The sequence below is a fragment of the Hemiscyllium ocellatum genome, chromosome 26, assembly GCF_020745735.1.
Source record: "Hemiscyllium ocellatum isolate sHemOce1 chromosome 26, sHemOce1.pat.X.cur, whole genome shotgun sequence".
Lineage (NCBI taxonomy): Eukaryota > Metazoa > Chordata > Chondrichthyes > Orectolobiformes > Hemiscylliidae > Hemiscyllium > Hemiscyllium ocellatum.
Genome location: NC_083426.1, coordinates 54,641,641 through 54,660,941, shown reverse-complemented (window position 1 = coordinate 54,660,941; position 19,301 = coordinate 54,641,641). Strand labels below are relative to the sequence as shown.

Below are 19,301 nucleotides of genomic sequence, written 5' to 3'. Positions count from 1 at the left end.
ATAAACCCTGAGCACTTTGCTTGTAATAACAATTTGAACTTACCTGTAGCATTGTAGGCTGGAGCTGCTGGGTATGGGTGATATGATGCTACAGGCGTGTTGGCAGGATAGCCTGGCTGCATCGGGTAATTGTGCATCACTGTGCTCACACCGTGGAAAGAAACAAACACTTATTAATACAACTGAAAATAACATATATTTAGATGCTGCCTTTAACAATTTTAGCATAACTGAAAGCCAGTATGTGCACAGTAAACTCCCTCTAACAGTAATCTATTTTTGTAATGTTGATTGAGGACAAATATTGGTTCCGGGGATAGCTTCGTTTTTCAAAACAGGAAAATAGCAGCAGTGGACCATTCAGCTCCTCAAGCCATTCTGAGTCATGGCTGATTTTCCCTGTCCACATCCACATCCCTTCATACTATCACTATCGAGAAATTGATCAATCTCTGTCTTGAACAAACTCAATGTCTTAGTCCTCTCTGCCCTCGAGGGTAGAGAATTCCAAAGGCTGCCTACAATCTGAATGAAGAAATGTCTCCTCTTTTCAATCCCAAATGGCTATTCCCTATTCTGACACTATGTCCTTTGGTTCTACTACCAGTCATGCAAAACATCCTTCCTGTACATAACCTGTCGAGTCCTGCCAGAATTTCCGAAGTTTTCAATGAGATCGTCTTTCATTCTTTTACACTTAGAGAAAAACAGGCCCAGTCTCCCCAGTCTCTCCTCATAAAACAATCCTACCATCCAATTAGTCTGGCGAACCTCCAGTGCACTTCCTCTAAGCCAGGTATATCCTTCCTTAGATAAGGAGACCGACACGGTACACAATACTCCTTGTGGGCTCTCCCACAAGCTGCTCCAAAACACCATCTCAAAGACTTTCAGTGAATTCCTTTTCTTGAGATCTATAACCAACCTGATATTCTCAGTCCACCTGCATATTGAAGACCCCATAATTATTGTCATAGTGCCTTTCTTAAATGCCTTTTCTATCTTCTGATTTCTCTTCTTCCCCACATCCTGACTACTGCTAGGAGATCTGTACATAATTCCCATCAGTGTTCTTGAATTCGACCCACAGCTTCTACACATTCTGAATCTGTATTACTTCTTGCTGTTTATTTAATTTCATTTCTTACTAACAAGGCGACCCTGCCCCTTCTGCTCATTGGCCTGTCCTTTCAATAAGATGCATACCCTTGGATGTGTAGTTCTCAGCCCTCATCATCTTGCAGCCACATCTCTGTGATACACACAACATACCTGCCAACTTCAATCTGCGCCACGGGCTCATTGACCTAGTTATGAACACTGTGCACTTAGGTCCTCAGTCCTGAGCTGACTGTACTCCTTCTCATGACCTTCCTATCTGCTGTGCATGAAGTTAGATTCCTGACTCTTTCCACACTCTCTGTGCCATTACAAACAAACACATTACTTGCTGGAAAAGCTCAGCAGGTCTGGCAGCATCTGTGGAAAGAAATCAGAGTTCAGGTCCATAGACCATTCTTCACAACTGTCCTACTACTTGCTTTGAAAACTATAATAATTCTTGCTGAACGTCCTCCCCACCCTTTAAGTCTTTCCATAATTCTCCATGCAACTGACTAACCTCCCCCTCCACTCAACTATTTAGTTTAAAGCCCTATCCACTGGGGGGATCCAAGATGGTGGCGACCCAGCAAGTCTGAGTCTATAGTGCTCTTCCCAAGACTTGGGTAAAGTGGGTCACCCACCCCCACCACACTCACCAAATCATTCATAATAGCTGTTAACTTTAAATAGTTGCTTAGCATTACATTTAAATAGTTTAATATTTAGTAAAAATGACCAAAGGGAAGGGAGCCCGCAGCTCTCAACAAGCAGGACCCCCTCCCCCACCCTCTCCCTCTTCAGCTGCAGCAGAGGCGTCCACAGCTGCCCCGGGGGAATTACCGACGGTAACAAGCCTTGTGGAGATGATTACCAAGCTGGACGCGAAGATCGATGCCTTTATCGAAGAGTCCCGACATCGCTGGGAATCACTCTCGGCCGTGCTTCTGCAGCACGGCCGAGACATCCAGGAACTGGAGCGCCGAGTCGGAGGGGCGGAGTTAAAGGCCGCGACCTCCGAAACTGCAGCCCAATCGGCCGCGGATCAGGTCCGGACTCTCGAGCAGCGAGTCCGGACCTTAGAAAATCATATTGACGACCTCGATAATCGAGGTCGTCGAAAAAATATTCGGTTGCTGGGCCTTCCCGAACGGGAAAAGGAAGGCCAGCTTACAGCATTCCTGGAGCAGTGGCTGCCACAGCTTTTAAATCTGCATGCTGGATCAGGCCAGGTAAGGGTGGAATGGGCCTACCGAGTCGCAATACGTGGGCCCGGCTCGAACCAGCGCCCACGCCCGGTCCTGTTCCAGCTGCAGAGCTATAGGGAGAGGCAGATGCTCCTAGAAGCCTCAAGAAATCTTGGAAAAGATCCCCAAGCCATGATCTATAAAGGATCCAAGATCATGCTATTTCAGGACTTTTCCCCAGCTCTGGTCTGAAAGAGGAAGGCATTCGATGAGGTGAAGAAGCGTTTAAGGGACTTAAATACTCAGTACTCCTTACGTTATCCAGCGATGCTACGCTTTAACCACGAAGGATCCATATATAACTTCGGATCACCACAGAAGGCTAAGGAATTCTTGGACTCTTTTAAATAAACTGTAAGAGATTGTGGATGTTGGTTTGCCTTTCCCCCCACTTTGGTCTATATCCCCCCCTTTTCTTTTCTCTCTTTTGTTTAACCTCATTGTTTAATATTATCATGGGGGGCGGGGAGAGGGATTTGATTTTCTCCCCCCCCCCCGCTTGGGGTTGTTTTATTTTATTACTTTATGTATATATGTATATATATGTTGGGGCGTTTGGTTAATGTTGGTGGGGGGAGGTGGTTACCTTATTCTATTTTACCTCTGTCTTTAGGAGCGGGGTTGTTTTTCCCCTGTTATTTTGTATTATTATATCTAATTATTACTTGTTGAGATTGTAATTTTATAGTTATTTATTTATATATGGTACTAACATTCCCAAATAAATCCAGGTGTTGGTGTGGGCGGGGGTAGGGTGCTCACTGTTAACTCTAGCTTTGTATTATATTTGAATTCTCATTTTATTGAGGAGCACCTGGGTCAAGGGTGGGGCATTGGTTGGGAGAGGATAAGATGAACTTTTGGAGAGGAAGTGACGCTCCCTGGGAACAAGGGAGAAAATCTCCATTTAGGTACGTTTTATATTTTTTTATTTAGAAATAGTTTTTTATTATATTGTTGTGAGTGTATTAGAGAGCCTTTGTTTTTGTAAATTTTATATGCTCCATGCTCGGGATGTTCCAGATAGGGTTTCCCCTCCCAAGGGGTCTCGGATCTGCCCAGATGATTATGGTTGATCAGTCGGTTAAGTGGTGCACCTGGAATGTCAAGGGGAGTAATTCGCCAGTCAAAAGGAAGAAAATATTATCAAATCTTAAGAAAGAAAGAGTTGATATAGCTCTCCTACAGGAGACACACCTGTCGGATAAAGAACACTTAAAATTACGGCAGGGTGGATTTGATCAGGCCTTTTTCTCTTCTTTTAGCTCAAAAAGCAGGGGAGTTGTTATTCTTGTTCGGAAGAATTTCCCTTTCAAAATTCTAAATCAGATAAAAGACGAATCTGGACGATATATTTTGATTAAAGCCCTCGTAAATGGAGAGGAATATGGGATTCTAAATTTGTACTGCCCCCCGGCACACCCCTCTAAATTTATAACGGAAGCTTTTTCAAAATTGATGGCTCTCGGTGCCCGTCATACAATTATAGGGGGAGACTTTAATTGTATTATGGATCCGGAAATAGATAGGATTCCCAAGAGTGCTGCTGGAGTATCTCCCAGATCTAGACAACTGGCGGATCTGAATAAAGAATTAGGATTGGTAGATGTATGGAGATGTCTTCATCTACAGGGTAGAGATTTTTCTTTCTACTCTAATCCACATAAATGTCATACAAGAATTGATATGTTTTTTGCCCCATCGATTTTTTAAAATTCCATATTATCCTGTAAAATAGGTACTATAGCAATTTCCGACCACACCGCTGTATATATGGAAACTAAGGCAAGGAACAATGGGACATCCGCTCGGCATTGGCGTATGGACCCCTTCCTGATAAAAGATAGTAAATTTGTAAAGTACTTCTCCCAAGAATTTAAAACTTTTTTAGAAATTATTTCAGGTACGGCTAGCAACCCATCAATGATGTGGGAGACCATGAAAGCTTATGCACGAGGTTTGATCATCTCCTACTCAGCGACCCAGAAAAAACTGAAGGGAGAGCAACAGCGCCTGCTCGAAGCTCGCTTAAAAGCAGCTGAAACAGCATATGCTGATAGACCTTCTATTATAAAATTGCAAAGGATTACGGCTCTTCGGACAGCTCTAAACACTACGCTTACTCAAACGGCTAGGAGGGAAATATTATTTGCAAAACAAAGGTTATATGAATATGGCGACAAACCGGGTAGATACTTAGCATTTCTTGCAAAGAAAAAGAAGGCCCCTCAGACTATTACGTCTATCAAGGAAAGTACAGGTACCTTGACTCATGATCATAAAAAGATTAATGCGATCTTTAGAGAATTTTATTCTGAGTTATATAAATCGCAGGATTGTGGAGATAGGACTAGGAGGATGCAGTCATTTTTTAAAAATTTGACCTTTCCGGGCCTAACTCCGGAACAGGTATCGGCCCTAACTGCTCTCCTAACAGTCCAAGAAATACTTGATGCAATTAGGCAACTCCAGAGCGGAAAGACACCAGGCCCAGATGGTTTTCAAGCTGAATTCTATAAAGAATTTACAGAAATATTGACTGATCCACTTATGGACATGTATAACTATGCATATACTCAGGGCTGTCTCCCGGCTTCGCTGAAAGAGGCAAATATCTCTCTTATCCTTAAAAAAGGAAAAGATCCAGAAGACTGTACGTCATACAGACCAATATCCTTGCTAAATGTAGATTTTAAAATCCTCTCTAAAATGTTAGCACTGAGACTAGAAAGGGTACTGCCATATATTATAAAGGAGGATCAGACGGGATTTATTAAGGGCCGTAGATCATCCAATAATATTAGAAGGGTTTTGAATATGATCCAAGCCTGTCATCAGGGAAAGATACCAGGAGTAGTAGTTTCATTAGATGCAGAAAAGGCATTCGATAGGGTTGAATGGTCATATTTGTTTTACACATTGGAAAGGTTTGGCATTGGACAGGTGTTTACCAAATGGGTCTCAACATTGTATAGTGATCCCAAAGCAGTTGTGGTTACCAATGGATTAGGTTCGGATAGCTTCAGTGTGGGTAGGGGCTGCCGTCAAGGATGTCCTCTCTCGCCATTGTTATTTACACTAATAATTGAACCACTAGCAGAAGCTATACGGATTGATCCTAATATAACGGCCCCGAGAATTGGTACAGGTAAACACAAAATTACCCTTTATGCAGATGATGTTCTTTTATTCCTCAATAATCCTCTGATGTCCGTACCTCGTCTAATTCAAGTTATTAATACATTTAGTGCATTCTCAGGCTATAAAATTAATTTTTCAAAATCGGAGGCTATGCCAATGGGTGGCCTGGCTATGACACCCCACTTAGTGGACGGATCCCTTTTTCCCTTTCGTTGGTCCCTGGAGGGCTTCTTATATTTAGGTATTTTTATTACTCCAGTATTTGGTCAGTTGTATAAGGCTAATTTTGTGCAATTACTGGAAAGGATAAGGCAGGACCTCCAGCAATGGGGAGACCTTCCAATTTCCCGGTTGGGTAGAATAGCACTAATTAAAATGAATGTTCTGCCCCGTCTCCTATATCCTATGAGAATGCTCCCGGTGATGCTGCCAAGGATGGCCCTACGTAAATTATAGGCTGGCTGGGTTCCTTTATCTGGAATCATAGACGGCCCCTTATTAAGCTGAAGAAGCTACAGCTTCCACAGGCAAGGGGAGGACTGGACTTCCCAGACTTTAGGAAATATCAATTACGTTCCCTATTAAGTTACATAGCTGATTGATTGTGGATCAGACAAGACCCAATCTGGCTGGACATCGAGGCCTCTCAAGTAAAATACCCACTTACTAACCTCTTATTTTCAGACAAGAGGAAAATCATTACAGATCACTGTAAAAACCCCATAATACTAAATACAATTAAGGCCTGGAATATAATGCGGCAAAATGAGGGTAATTTACATAAAACATCCCCCCATGCACCAATAGTAGGGGCATGGGGATTCCAACCGGGTTTTACAGATGCCACTTTTAAACTCTGGAGATCCAGGGGTATCTCATGTTTAGGGGACCTATTTAAAGATGGGGTCCTGATGTTCTTTGAACAGCTGCGTCAGAAATTCGGATTACCTAATGGAGACCTCTTTCGATACTTCCAAATTCGAGGTTATATACAGAAGAAGACTACGTTAATAGATAGTCTTTATAAATCAGATAGAGAATGTAATGTCCTACGACCAGTGGGGGTATCCTCCGTTAGTACTATTTATCATTTACTACATGAAGAAGTGTCGGGAGATATGGACAATCTGCTTAAAACATGGGATCAGGATTTGGGACTAGAAATCTCTATAGAAACGTGGAATGATATTTGGGAAAATGGTAGAAGAATTACTATCTGTAACAGAACCCAGGCTATCCAGCTGAAGATACTTCATAGGGCCCATATAGCACCGGCTCGATTGGCAAAATTTAAGGCAGGAGCATCTCCAATGTGTCCCAAATGCAAAATAGTGGTGGGCACTCTTGTACATTGCCTATGGACTTGTCATAAGATCCGTAGATATTGGACTAAAGTAGCAAGTACCCTGACAGAAATTTTAGGAACGGAAATTAGAGTGGATCCTATATCTCTCCTTTTGGGCTTTTCGAACTTTTCCTCCCTGGATATGCACGGGCAGAGACTATTTTCTATTCTCTCTTTCTGTGCAAGGAAAAATATTTTGGTGAACTGGGTGGCTGAGGGCCCCCCCGGACTTTCAAACTGGCACAGATTAATGATGGAATGTATTCCCCTTTACTTCCTTACAAATATGGTGCACTGAAAGACTGAATTATTTTATAAAATATGGCAGCCCTTTTTGAATTACATAAATGCAGATATTTCGGCCATCCTAACAAGGGCCTTTATTTAGTGAAGATTACAAACCTGGCTGCTCCGGGGCCCCTTGGGAGAGGAATCCCGCACGAATACAGGTTTTATTACATTTGATGTTAATACATTCCGAGCATGTAAGAGACTTAAGTATACACTCTGGTTAGTTATAGGTTAGATTAGTAGAAAGTTGAGTTTTGTTTTTTTTATGTTATTTTGGTTTTTTTTCTTTTCTTTGTTAAATTTTGACTATTGTATATTTGATTTAATTGTACATCAATGTTTGTATTTGAGAGTTTTGTTTATTTTTGTATACTTGTAAAAATGTTAAATTTCTAATAAAAATATCTAAAAAAAAAAGCCCTATCCACTAAGGAATAATCATGCCTGACAAATCTGCTAGAATTCTTTGAGGTAACAAATAGAATAGATAAAGGAGAACCAGTTCATGCAATAAACATATTCAATAAAGTGCTGCATAAAAGACTACTTAAATGGCACGATGGCTCAGCGGTTAGCATTGCTGCCTCGCAGCGCCAGGGACCGGGGTTTGATTCCAGCCTCAGGCATCTGTCTGTATGGAGTTTGCACGTTCTCCCCGTGTCTGCGCAAGTTTCCTACAGATGCTCCGGTTTCATCCCACAATCCAAAGATGAGCAGGTTAGGTGGATTGGCCATGCTAAATTGCCCTGTAGTGTCCAGGATGTGCAAGAAATGTGGATTAGCCATGGGAAATGCAGAATTACAGAAATGGGGTGAGTCTGGGTGGGATGCTCATTGGAGGGTTGTTGTGGACAAGATGGGCTGAATGGCCTGCTTCCACACCGTAGGGTTTCTATGATCTTCTTAATAAGGCAGAAGGGGGAAATGATGGGGTAATAGTATTATCACTGGATAAGTAATCAAGATATTTAGATAATGTTTGGGTTCACATTCCAACTTGGCATAAGATGGAATCTGAATTCAATAAAAATCTGGAATTTAGAAGTCGAATGATGAAACTATTCAGGTGGCATGGTGGCTCAGTGGTTAGCACTGCTGCCTCACACTGCCAGGGTCTTAGGTTCAATTCCCACCTTGGGTGACTGTCTGGGTGGAGTTTGCACATTCTCCCCATGTCTGCGTGGCTTTCCTCCGGTGCTCCGGTTTCCTCCCACAATCCAAAAGATGTTCAGGTCAGGTGAATTGGCTATGCTAAACTGCCCATAGTGTTCGGTGCTTTAGTAAATGTAGGGGAATGGGTCTGGGTGGGTTACTCTTCAGAGGATTGGTGTAGATATGTTGGACTGAAGGGCCTGTTTCCATACCGTAGGGAATGTAATCTTAAAAAGATTTTCTGGCATCAACCTCGGCACTGGAAATGACAATGACAAAACTGGCCTTGTCGACACTGCAATGCCCTCCTCCTAACATCTGGGGGCTAATGCTAAAATGGGGAGAGCTATCTCACAGACTAGTCAAGCAAGAGACTGACAGAGTCATTCCTGTAATGTGGCAACCAGAACTGAATGCAATACTCGAAGTGTAACCTAATCAAAGCTTTATAAAGCTGCATGATGACATTCTGACTCTTATACAGTTAGTTCTAATATAACATGATTGTTCCATTCTCGTGCAATCTCGCGTCTTAAGAAAATCGCACAATAGCCATACCTTTTAACTAAGGAGGCCCAACTTGCGTTACAGCCAATACAGGTAAGAAAAGTTCACAGTCTGCAAATAATGGGCTAAACCCTTCAATTACCTTGAAGCCAATTCATGTCGAAGAAATATGTGCTACAGCAGATAGGCAAGCATGCTATAGGCCTTCCTTCCCACCCTATCTACTTGTTTGGCCACTTTCAGGGAGCTATGGACTTGAATCCCAAGATTCCTCTGTACATCAATGCTGTTCAGGGTACTGCCATTATCTGTATACTTTAACGTTTGATCTCCCAAGGTGCAGCACCTCACACCAGAATAAACTCCAACACATTTCTCCACCTATATCTGCAACTGATCCACATCTCACTAACATCTGACAACCTTCTACACTATCCACACCTCCATTAATCTTTACGTTGTTTGCAAACTGACTAACCCACCCATCTACCTTTTCATTTAAGTCATTGATATGTATCACAAACAACAGAGATCCCAGTATGGATTCCTGTGTCATGGACCTCCAGACTAAAACATACCCGTTCATCACTACTCTCTGCCTTCTAGAAGCAAGTGAACTCTGAATCCAAGCAGCCAAGTCACCGTGGATCCCATGCATTGTAATCTTCTGGATGAGCCTACTGTGAAGGACCTTCAATCACCTTCATCACCTCCTTGAATAATTCAATCAAGTTAGTAAGACATGACCTGCCACACAAAAAGCCACGCTGTCTATCCCTAATTAGGCCATGCTTTTCCAAATGCATGTAAAATCTATCCCTAAGAATCTCTCCAATAGTTTCCCAACTACGGATGTGAGACTCACTGGTCTATAGTTTTGTGGATTATTCCCACTTCCCTTCTTGAACAGGGGAACAACATTAGATTTTTACTAGTCCTCTGGGACTTCTCCAGTGGCTAACGAAGATACAAAGGTCTTGGTCAAGGCCCCAGCAAACTCACCTCTGCTCTCTCTCAATAACCTGCAGTAGATACCTTAGTGCTCTTTAAGAGACCTGACACCACTTCTTTAGAAAATAGAACATAGAGAAGTACAGCACAGAACAGGCCCTTTGGCCCACAATATTGGGCTGAGACTTAATCCCAACGTAAAATATAGTAACTTAACCTATGCACCCCTCAACTCACTGCTATCCATGTGCATGTCCAGCAGTGGCTTAAATGTCCCCAATGACTCTGCCTCCACCACCACCACTGGCAATGCATTCCATGCATTCACAACTCTCTGCATAAAGAACCTGTCTTCTTTATACCTCCCTCCTGATATCTTCAAACTATGACTTCTCGTACCAGTCAATCCTGCCCTGGGGAAAAGTCTCTGGCTATCTATTACTCTCATTATTTTGTATACTTCGATCAGGCCTCCTCTCTTCCTCCTTCTCTCCAGAGAGAAATGTCCAAGCTTATTCAACCTTCCTTCATAAGGCAAGCCCTCCAGTCCAGGCAGCATCCGTGTAAAACTTCATTGCACCGTCTCCAAAGCCTCTGTATCTTTCCTATAGTAGGACAACCAGAACTGGACACAATATTCCAAGTATGGTCTCACCAGGGTCGTATAGAGCTGCAGCAAAATCTCGCAGCTCTTAAACTCGATCCCCCTGTTAATGAAAGCCAAAACACCATATGCTTTCTTAACAACCCTATCCACTTGGGTGGCAACTTTGAGGGATCTATGTACTTGCACACCCAGATCCCTCTGTTCCTCCACACTTCCAAGAATCCTGTTTTTAATCCTATATTCAGCATTTGAGTTCGACCTTCCAAAATGCATCACTTCACATTTATCCAGGCTGAACTCCATCTGCCATTTCTCAGTCCAGCTCTGCATCCTGTCTGTGTCGCACTGCAGCAGCCCTCTATCAACCACACCTCCAACCTTTCTGTCATCTGCAAATTTACTAACCCACCCCTCAACCTCCTCATCCAAATCACTTATAAAAACTATAAAGAGCAGAGGCACAAGAACAGAGCCCTGCGGGACCCCACTCAACACTGTCTTCCAGGAAGAATACTTTCCATCTACAACCACTCTCTGCCTTCTGTCAGCCAGCCAATTCTGAATCCAGATAGCCAAATCTCCCTGTATCCCATACTTCCTGACTTTATGAATGAGCCTACCATGGGGAGCCCTATCAAATGCCTTGCTGAAGTCCATATACACCAGATCCACTGCTCAACTGTCGTCAACCTGTCTTGACACCTCCTCAAAGAACTCAATAAGATTTGTGCGGCATGACCTGCCCCTCACAAAGCCATGCTGACTGCCTTTGATCACACTATGCGTTGCCAAATAGTCATAAATCTTATCCTCAGAATTCTTTCCAAAACTTTGCTGACAACAGACGTGAAACTGACTGGTCTGTAATTGCCAGGGATTTCCCTATTACTCTTCTTGAAGAGTGGAACAACATTCACCTCCTTCCAATCCTCCAGTACGACTCCCATGGAGAGTGAGGAGGCAAATATCTTCGCCAGCGGCTTAGCAACCTCCTTTCTCGCTTCCCGGAGCAGCCTTGGATAAATCTGGTCTGGCCCTGGAGACCTATCAATCTTAATGTTTTCCAAAATTTCTAGCACATCATCTTCATCAATCTTGATCTGGTCAAGACTGTATCCCAGCTCCTCTAAATTTTCATTTACAACAAGTTCCCTTTCTTTGGTGAAAACCGAAGCAAAAAACTCATTTAGAGCTTCCCCTATCTGCTCAGACTCCATGCACAAGTTCCCTCCGCTATCCCTGATCGGCCCTACCTTCTCCCTGATCATTCTCTTATTCCTCACGTATGAGTAAAACGCCTTTGTGTTCTCCCCAATCCTTCCTTCTAAACTTTTCTCGTGCTCCCTCCTGGCTCTCCTCAGTCCATTGCTGAGCTCCTTTCTAGTAAGCCTGTAATCCTCTAAAGCTGTGCTAGATCCTTGCTTCCTCCACCTTACATAAGCTGCCTTCTTCCTTTTGATGAGAAGCTCCTCTGTTCTCATCATTCAAGGTTCCTTAATCTTACCCCTTCTTACCTGTCTCTGAGGAACAAATTTGTGCATCACTTGCAACAACTGCTTCTTAAATAGTCTCCACATGTCTGCTGTGCACTTTCTGTGGAACAATTGTGCCCAGTCTGTACTTCCCAACTCCTATCTTTCCTTTTCCCCAATTAAAGATCTTCCCTTAGCAACCTTTCATTCTCCAAGGCTATGCTAAATGTGAGGCAATTGTGATCACTGATACCAAAGTGCTCTCCCACTGCGAGATCTGACCCCTGTCCTGGCTCGTTGCTGAGCACCAAATCCAAAATGGCCTCTCCCATCGTCTGTCTGTCTGTCTACATACTGAGTAAGGAAACCCTCCTGAACACATCGGACAAAAATGGCTCCATCCAAACCATCTGCACTTAGGAGATTCCAGTTGATATTGGGAAAGTTGAAATCACCCATAACAACACCCTGCTACTTCTGCATTTTTCCAGAATCTGCCCGTCTCTGAGATCTTCAATCTCTCAACTGCTATTAGGTGGTCTGTAGAAAAGTCCCAATGTGGTGGCTGTTCCCTTGCTGTTCCTAACTTCCACCCATACTGACTCAGTAGACAACCCTTCCTCAACATCATTCGTTTCTGTAGCTGTGATTCTTTCTTGATGTCAAAATGATCTAGTATATTATCGTGCTCCACACTAATCGCACTATTCACCATGTTCTTCTCCTGGGCGAATATTAATGTAATATACTCATTTAGAATCTTGATCACATTGCCTGCCTCCAAGCACAAGTTCCCTCCTTTATCTTTGAGTGATCCTACTTCTCCCTAGTTATCCTCTTGTTTTTAATGTCTGCATAGAATGCCTTGGGACTCTCTTTAACCCTACTTGCCAAAGTCATTCCATGGCCTATTCTTGCTCTCCTAAGTCCCTGTTGATAAAGTGTGGTGCTGGAAAAAGCAATGCAGGTCAGGCAGCATCTGACGAGCAAGAGAGTCAACGTTTCAGACTTAACCCTTCATCAGGACTGGGGAGGGGGAAGGGGGCTGAGAAATAAATAGGGGGAGGGGCACAGGGCTTAGGGAAAGGTAGCTGGGATGTCGATAGATGGGCGAAAGTAGGAGATGATTGTGATAGGTCAGTGGAAAATGTGGAGCAGATAGGTGGGAAGGGAGATGGATAGATGGGATAGGTAGGTCAGGTCGAGGGTGGAGCTGAGTGAAGGGTTGGATCTGGAATGGGGTGGGGGTTGGGGTGGGGGGGGGGGGGGGGAAGGGAGATTTGTAAACTTTGAATTCAACGTTGAGGTTGTGTGGTTGTAGGCTCCCGAGGTGGGAGATGAGGTGTTCCTCCTCCAGTTTGTGGGCGGTCTTGCTTAGACGGTGGAGGCCCAGAATGGACGTCATCGGGGGGAGTTGAAACGGATGGCTACAGGAAGGTGGGATCGTTTGATGCATGTGGACCAGAGATGTTCCCTGAATCATTCAGTGAGTTTTCACTCAGTCTCTCTGATGTAGAGTGCAACGGATGCATGTTAATAAAGTTTGAGAATATGCAAGTAAATTTCTGCCGGATCTGGAATGATCCTTTGGGGCCTTGGACAGAGGTGAGGTTGGGGGAGGAGGTGGTACAGGCAGATTTTGCACCTCTTATGGCAGTAGGAGAAGGGGCCAACTGTGGAGAGGGATGAGTGGTGAGGATGGACCTAACAAGGGAGTCACAGAAGGAACGGTTCCTACGGAATGCAGATAGGGTTGGGAAGGGTAGTGTGGTCTGATTGTAGGTGGCAAAAATGGCAGCGGAAGATACACTGGATTGGGAGATTAGTGTGGTGGAATGTGAGGACTAGGGAGATTCTATCCTTGTTGCGACGGGCAGGGGCTTGGGGTTCAAGGCTGGAGGTGCAGGAAATGGAGGAGTTGTGATTGAGAGAGCATTGTTAATTACAGGGGAGGGGAAATTCCGGTCCTGGAAGTAGGAGACATCTGGAATGTCCTGGAGTAATATTGTTCATCTTGGGAGCAGATATGGCGGAGGTGGAGGACTTGGGAGTAAGGGATTGTGCTTTTACCGTGGTGTGGGGTGGGGGGGGTGTGGGAATGTAGTGAAGGTAGCTGTGGGAATTGCTGGGCTGAAAGTAGATGCCAGTGTTAAATCAGTTGCCAGAGACAGAGGTCCACAAAGGGGAGGGAGGTTTCATTATTATGGTTTATTTCTTTCTTAAGAGGGGAGGTGTTATGAAGTCAAAAGTGTGTAGGGTCACTTTAAGAGAGAGGTGTCTTTTCAGAGCTGAGAGATTGTGACAGCACATGTGTCTATGACTAGCTGACAGGTTCAGTGTGTGCTGGGAACTGATAATATATAACAATCAGCTTGGGGTTGTGTTTGATGTTAAGGCAACTGGATTTGAATTTAACCGATTAATTTAAATTATGCCCAGGATACCAAAAACCAAATTACTTTGAATTTGATGTATTGACAACATTGGACCAATGAGAGGGTACGAGTCTTGGAAGGATAAAAAAGGGCAGTTTGAAAATTAGTCAGAGCCAACTGCCATCTGAAGCAATAAACGTCTCAATACTCTCAAAGAAATCTCGCATAAGGCATAATCTATTAAAGACACCAAGAAATTTTATACAAAGACACTCACAGTAAAAAAGAAGAAAATCACAGGAGATGACCCAGGGAGAAGACAACAGAATCAGAAGGAAGTAGGAGATTTGGAAGACCAGAAGAAAGAAGGCATAAGAGACTGAGAGATATGGAGATTGAGAGATTAAGTTAATTTTTAGATTAGATTACTTAGTGTGGAAACAGGCCCTTTGGCCCACTAGTCCACACCGACCCGCCGAAGAGCAACCCAGACCCATTCCCCTATATTTATCCCTTCATCTAACATTACGGGCCAATTAGCTTGGCCAATTCACCTAACCTGAACATTTTTGGACTGTAGGAGGAAACCGGAGCACCCAGAGGAAACCCACGCAGACACGAGGAGTATGTGCAAACTCCACACAGACAGTTGCCTGGGGCGGGAAATGAACCCGGGTCTCTGGCGCTGTGAGGCAGCAGTGCTAACCACTGTGCCACCGTGCCGCCCATAACGTTTAATAATCGTGTTATTGGAGCAGCATTTTAATAGGGTTAGAGTTAGATAGTGATTAGTTAAGAAAAAGGGACTCAGGATTATTCACAGTTTTTGCTTATTGTTCACTGTTAGGAGTGAGGAAAATAAGTTGTTATTCTCTCTTTAAACGCTGGAAATTAGGGTTTTCTTTCACTCACTCACATTTTTAATCAGATTACAGGTGAGGCGAGCTTATCTGGGTGGTTTAGTTTTAATTAGCAGAGGGGTTCGACCTCCGCATCATAACATAATATAATTATTAAATAACCCCTTCTAAATATATAATGCTACATCTAAAAAGTTCCACAACCAACTGTTCCAGAAAACCATTTTGTACATACTCCAGGAATTCATCCTCCACTGCAGTGGTGTTCATTAGATCTATCAATTCTATATAGAGATTGAAGTCACTCATATTTACTTCATTACTCTGCTACCTGCATCTATAATTATATTTATAGCATGTCCTACAATGCTAGTAAAGTTTTGTGGCCTAAAAATGTCTTCTACCAATGTTTGCTGCCCCCTGCTGTTTCTTTCCTTCACCAACCAGATTCTACTCTGCACGTAGTTCTTCCTATCTAAGATCCTTTCTCAGTAATGTACCAATCCCATCCCTTTATTAATAAGCACTGGAGGATGCCTGAAGAGGAGCAAGAGCACAGAACATGGCGGGGGGGGCTTCAACTTCCATCACAAAAAGCACCACTTCTGTCTGAACTGGCTGAGTCCAAAAGAACGTAGCTTCGAGACTCAGTCTGTGAGAGGTTGTGAGGAAAACAAGGGAAAAACATACTTTACCAGATTCTGTTGGAGCAGATCTATCTATAGCATAATATTCTATGGTAATGATTGGGGTGGCTACTGCTTCGCTCTATCTTCACAAAAAGCAGAAAAATCCAATGTGATCACCCCATCAGACTAATCACAGCAAAGTGATGGATGGAGTTGTTGGCAGTGTGCACCAATGGCTCTTGGGCAGTCCCCCTGGGTTGAGGATGATTTTCTCCACTCTGGAGTTTGGGATCCTACTGTAACTAAACAGTCCGGTCCTGAATCCACACATCCTGGCCAGAGGTTGCTTGAAGTGGTGGGAAGGTGGAATGCTTGGATTTTTGCACACACTTTTTGCTGTTTGTTTGACCTCTATTTTGCTAAGGACTAAAGGAGTCAATGCTGAACTTCATTGTTGACATTTACCCTCATTGAGAGGATGTTCCCCAAGTGTGGGAATTAATCCACATTTGTCCAGTACCTCTTTGTGAATCTTGACTGTAGGGATGCTAGTCTTGCATTGTTAGGTTGATAAGATGAGCTTTGTCTTCATTCTCTTATTTGCCTCCATGCATGCATTGATGATGTACTGCAGCTAGAGTTCTGAGTTTGTGCACAGTTAAGTGTGCACAATCGGCATATTGCAGCTTGAGGCAGAGTTTAGGCGTGATCTTGGTCATTCTGTTGATATGCTCCATTCCAGTGGGAAATTTCATGGATATTGGGTGTATGGTTGCAGCAAGGAAAATCAAGAAAAATGGTGGAGTGACGACATAACTCGCTTGACACCATATGCACTCAGGTTGGGTCAGTGGTGGGTCCACTGGTCTGGATCACAGCTCACACGTTGTCCAGCAGTAAGCAGAGACTGGTAATGAATTTCAGTGGCCAGCTAAATCTGAGGAGGACATTTCATAATCCACCCCAGCTGATAGGGTCACAGACATCTATGAAGTCGAATAAGGCCATGCGTAGAGGTTGCTGCTGCTCTCTGCACTTTTCTAGTACTTGGCTTGCTGTGAAGAGCATGTCCATTGAGTCTCTGGATGGATGGAATCTACATTGAGACTCTGGGAGCAGCACTTCAGCGTCTGAGGAAGATTTTTGCAATGACCTTCCCTGAGGTTGAAAGCAGAGAGACTCCTCGGGTGTTCCCATAATCAGCCTTCTCTCCTTTCTCGAAGATTGTCACAATAACAGGACATTGAAGAACTGCTGGTCTGTTCTCCTTCTTCCAGATGAGGTCATATGCCAAGAGAGCTGTTCTACTGTATTTCAGTAACTCAGCAGGGAGTCTGTCTGTTCTGCAAGGTTTGTGAAGGTTTGCAGCTCAGGTTGAGGTTTAGGGTGTAGGTTTGCTCGCTGAGCTGTAGGTTTGATATCCAGACGTTTCATTACCTGGCTAGGTAACATCATCAGTGGCGACCTCCAAGTGAAGCGAAGCTGTTGTCTCCTGCTTTCCATTTATATCTTTCTCCTGGATGGGGGTTCCTGGGGTTTGTGCTGATGTCATTTCCTGTTCGTTTTCTGAGAGGTTGATAGATGGCATCTAGATCTATGTGTTTGCTTATGGCGTTGTGGTTGGAGTGCCAGGCCTCTAGGAATTCTCTGGCGTGTCTTTGCTTAGTCTGCCTGTTCTGGTGGCTTTGTTGATTCTCAGCTGCTGAATGGCCTTTTCAATCGCGGATGGGGCTGGGATTATGCTGAGATGGAGGCAGGAAGCATGCTATAGGATATGGTCAAGGACACTCACATTGAGGACTGAGGTTTGTTCGAGGAGATTCTCAATGCTCAATTAACACTGACAGCTCTCTGTCCTTGATGAGCCCTACTCGGTTCTCAGCTGTTGGCAGGTAATTCCTGAGATGCTTGGGCCATGGATGGTCTGAATTAGGGATAGTCAACAGTGCTTTGTCTGTGGGAAATTATGTCTCACTAACCTGATTGAGTTTTATTTGAAGAAGAAGTGATGATCAGGATTGACGAAGACAGAGTGGTGGACGTTGTGTATATGGACTTCAGTAAGGCATCTGATAAGATTCCACATGGTAGAATGGTTAATAGGTTAGATCATAAGCAATATAGGGAGAACTAGCCATTTGGATACAAAATTGGCTAAAAGGTAGGAGACAGAGAGTGGTGGTGAAGGATTGCTCTTCGGACTGGAGGCTTGTGACCAGCGGTGTGCTGCAGGATCGGTGCTTGGTCTACTGCTTTTTGTCATTGATATAAATCATTTGGATGTGAATATAGGAAGTATGTTAAGTAATTTGCAGATGATACCAAAATTGGTGGTATAATGGACAGCGAAAAAGGTTCCCTCAGATTACAATAGGATCTTGATCAGATGGGCCAATGGACAACGAGTACCAGTTGGAATTTAATCTAGACAAATGTGAAGTGCTACATTTTGGTATGGCAAATCAGGGCAGTACTTATACACTTACTGGTAAGACCCTGAGGAGTGTTCCCAAAGAAAGAGACCTTGGAGTGCAGGTTCATAGTTCCTTGAAAGTGGTGTCACAGGTAGACAGGGTGGTGAAGGAGGCATTTGATATGCTTGTCTTTATTGGTAAGTGCAATGAGTATAGGAGTTGGGAGGTCATGTTACGGCTGTACAGGCAATTACTGGAATACTGGTCTCCCTACTATAGGAAAGATGTTGTGAAACTTGAAAGGGTTCAGAAAAAATTTACAAGGATGTTGCCAGGGTGGAGGGCTTGAGCTTATAGGGAGAGGCTGAATAGGCTGGGGCTACTTTCCCTGGAGTGTCAGAGGCTGAGGGGGTGGCCATAAAATCATGAGGGGCATGGATACAGTGAATAGCCAAGGTTTTCTTCCCAGGGTAGTGGAGTCCAAAACTGGAGGACTTAAATTTAAGGGGAGAGGTGAAGAATTTAAAAGGGACTTCACGGAACAACTTTTTCACACAGAACGTGGTACACTTTTGAAATGAGCTTCCAGAGGAACTGGTGGAGGCTGATACAATTACAACATTTAAAAAGCATTTGGACGGGTATATGAATAGGAAGGATTTAGACAGGTATTGGCCAAATGCTGGAAAATGGGACCAGATTGATATAAGATATTTGGTCGGCATGGACGAGTTGGACCAAAGAGCTTGTTTTCTTGCTATACAACTTTATGACTCTCCGACTGCACTAAACAATCTACACACATTGTGGCTGTTGATAAGTTACTGGATTTCCTGCTCTCTTTCTGCCCACCATCTGTTTTTAGGTTTTCTTTAGTACATCAACCTTTGTTAGTCGACTTGTTTTCTTTCCCTCAGGTTTGTCCACAACGGCCCACACAGCCCAACACCATCACGGAAGCCAGCCTTCCACCCATGGATTCCATTTACAATGCCAACATCATCCACAAGGTCCCTCACCAACGATTCCAACTGCACCATTGAAAGCATACTGTCTGGAAACAGCCTGGTATGGCAATTGCTGTGCCCAGGACGGTAAAAAAACTGCACAAGGTCGTGTGTACGGCCCAGATCATCATGGAAACCAACCTGCCAAACAGGGACTCCATTTCTAAGGTTGTGAACATTATCAACGACCCATTGCAGCCCG

General features: G+C 43.7%; 1 protein-coding gene across 1 annotated transcript in view; it reads right to left on the bottom strand.

Annotated features, from left to right (window-relative positions):
- shisa4 (shisa family member 4) overlaps window positions 1–19,301 on the bottom strand; it is a 76,307-nt gene that overhangs the window by 10,981 nt on the left and 46,025 nt on the right. The window contains exon 5 of the mRNA XM_060845224.1: window positions 44–139. Coding sequence (XP_060701207.1) covers window positions 44–139 — 96 coding nt within the window. The remainder of the gene's footprint in view (window positions 1–43; window positions 140–19,301) is intronic.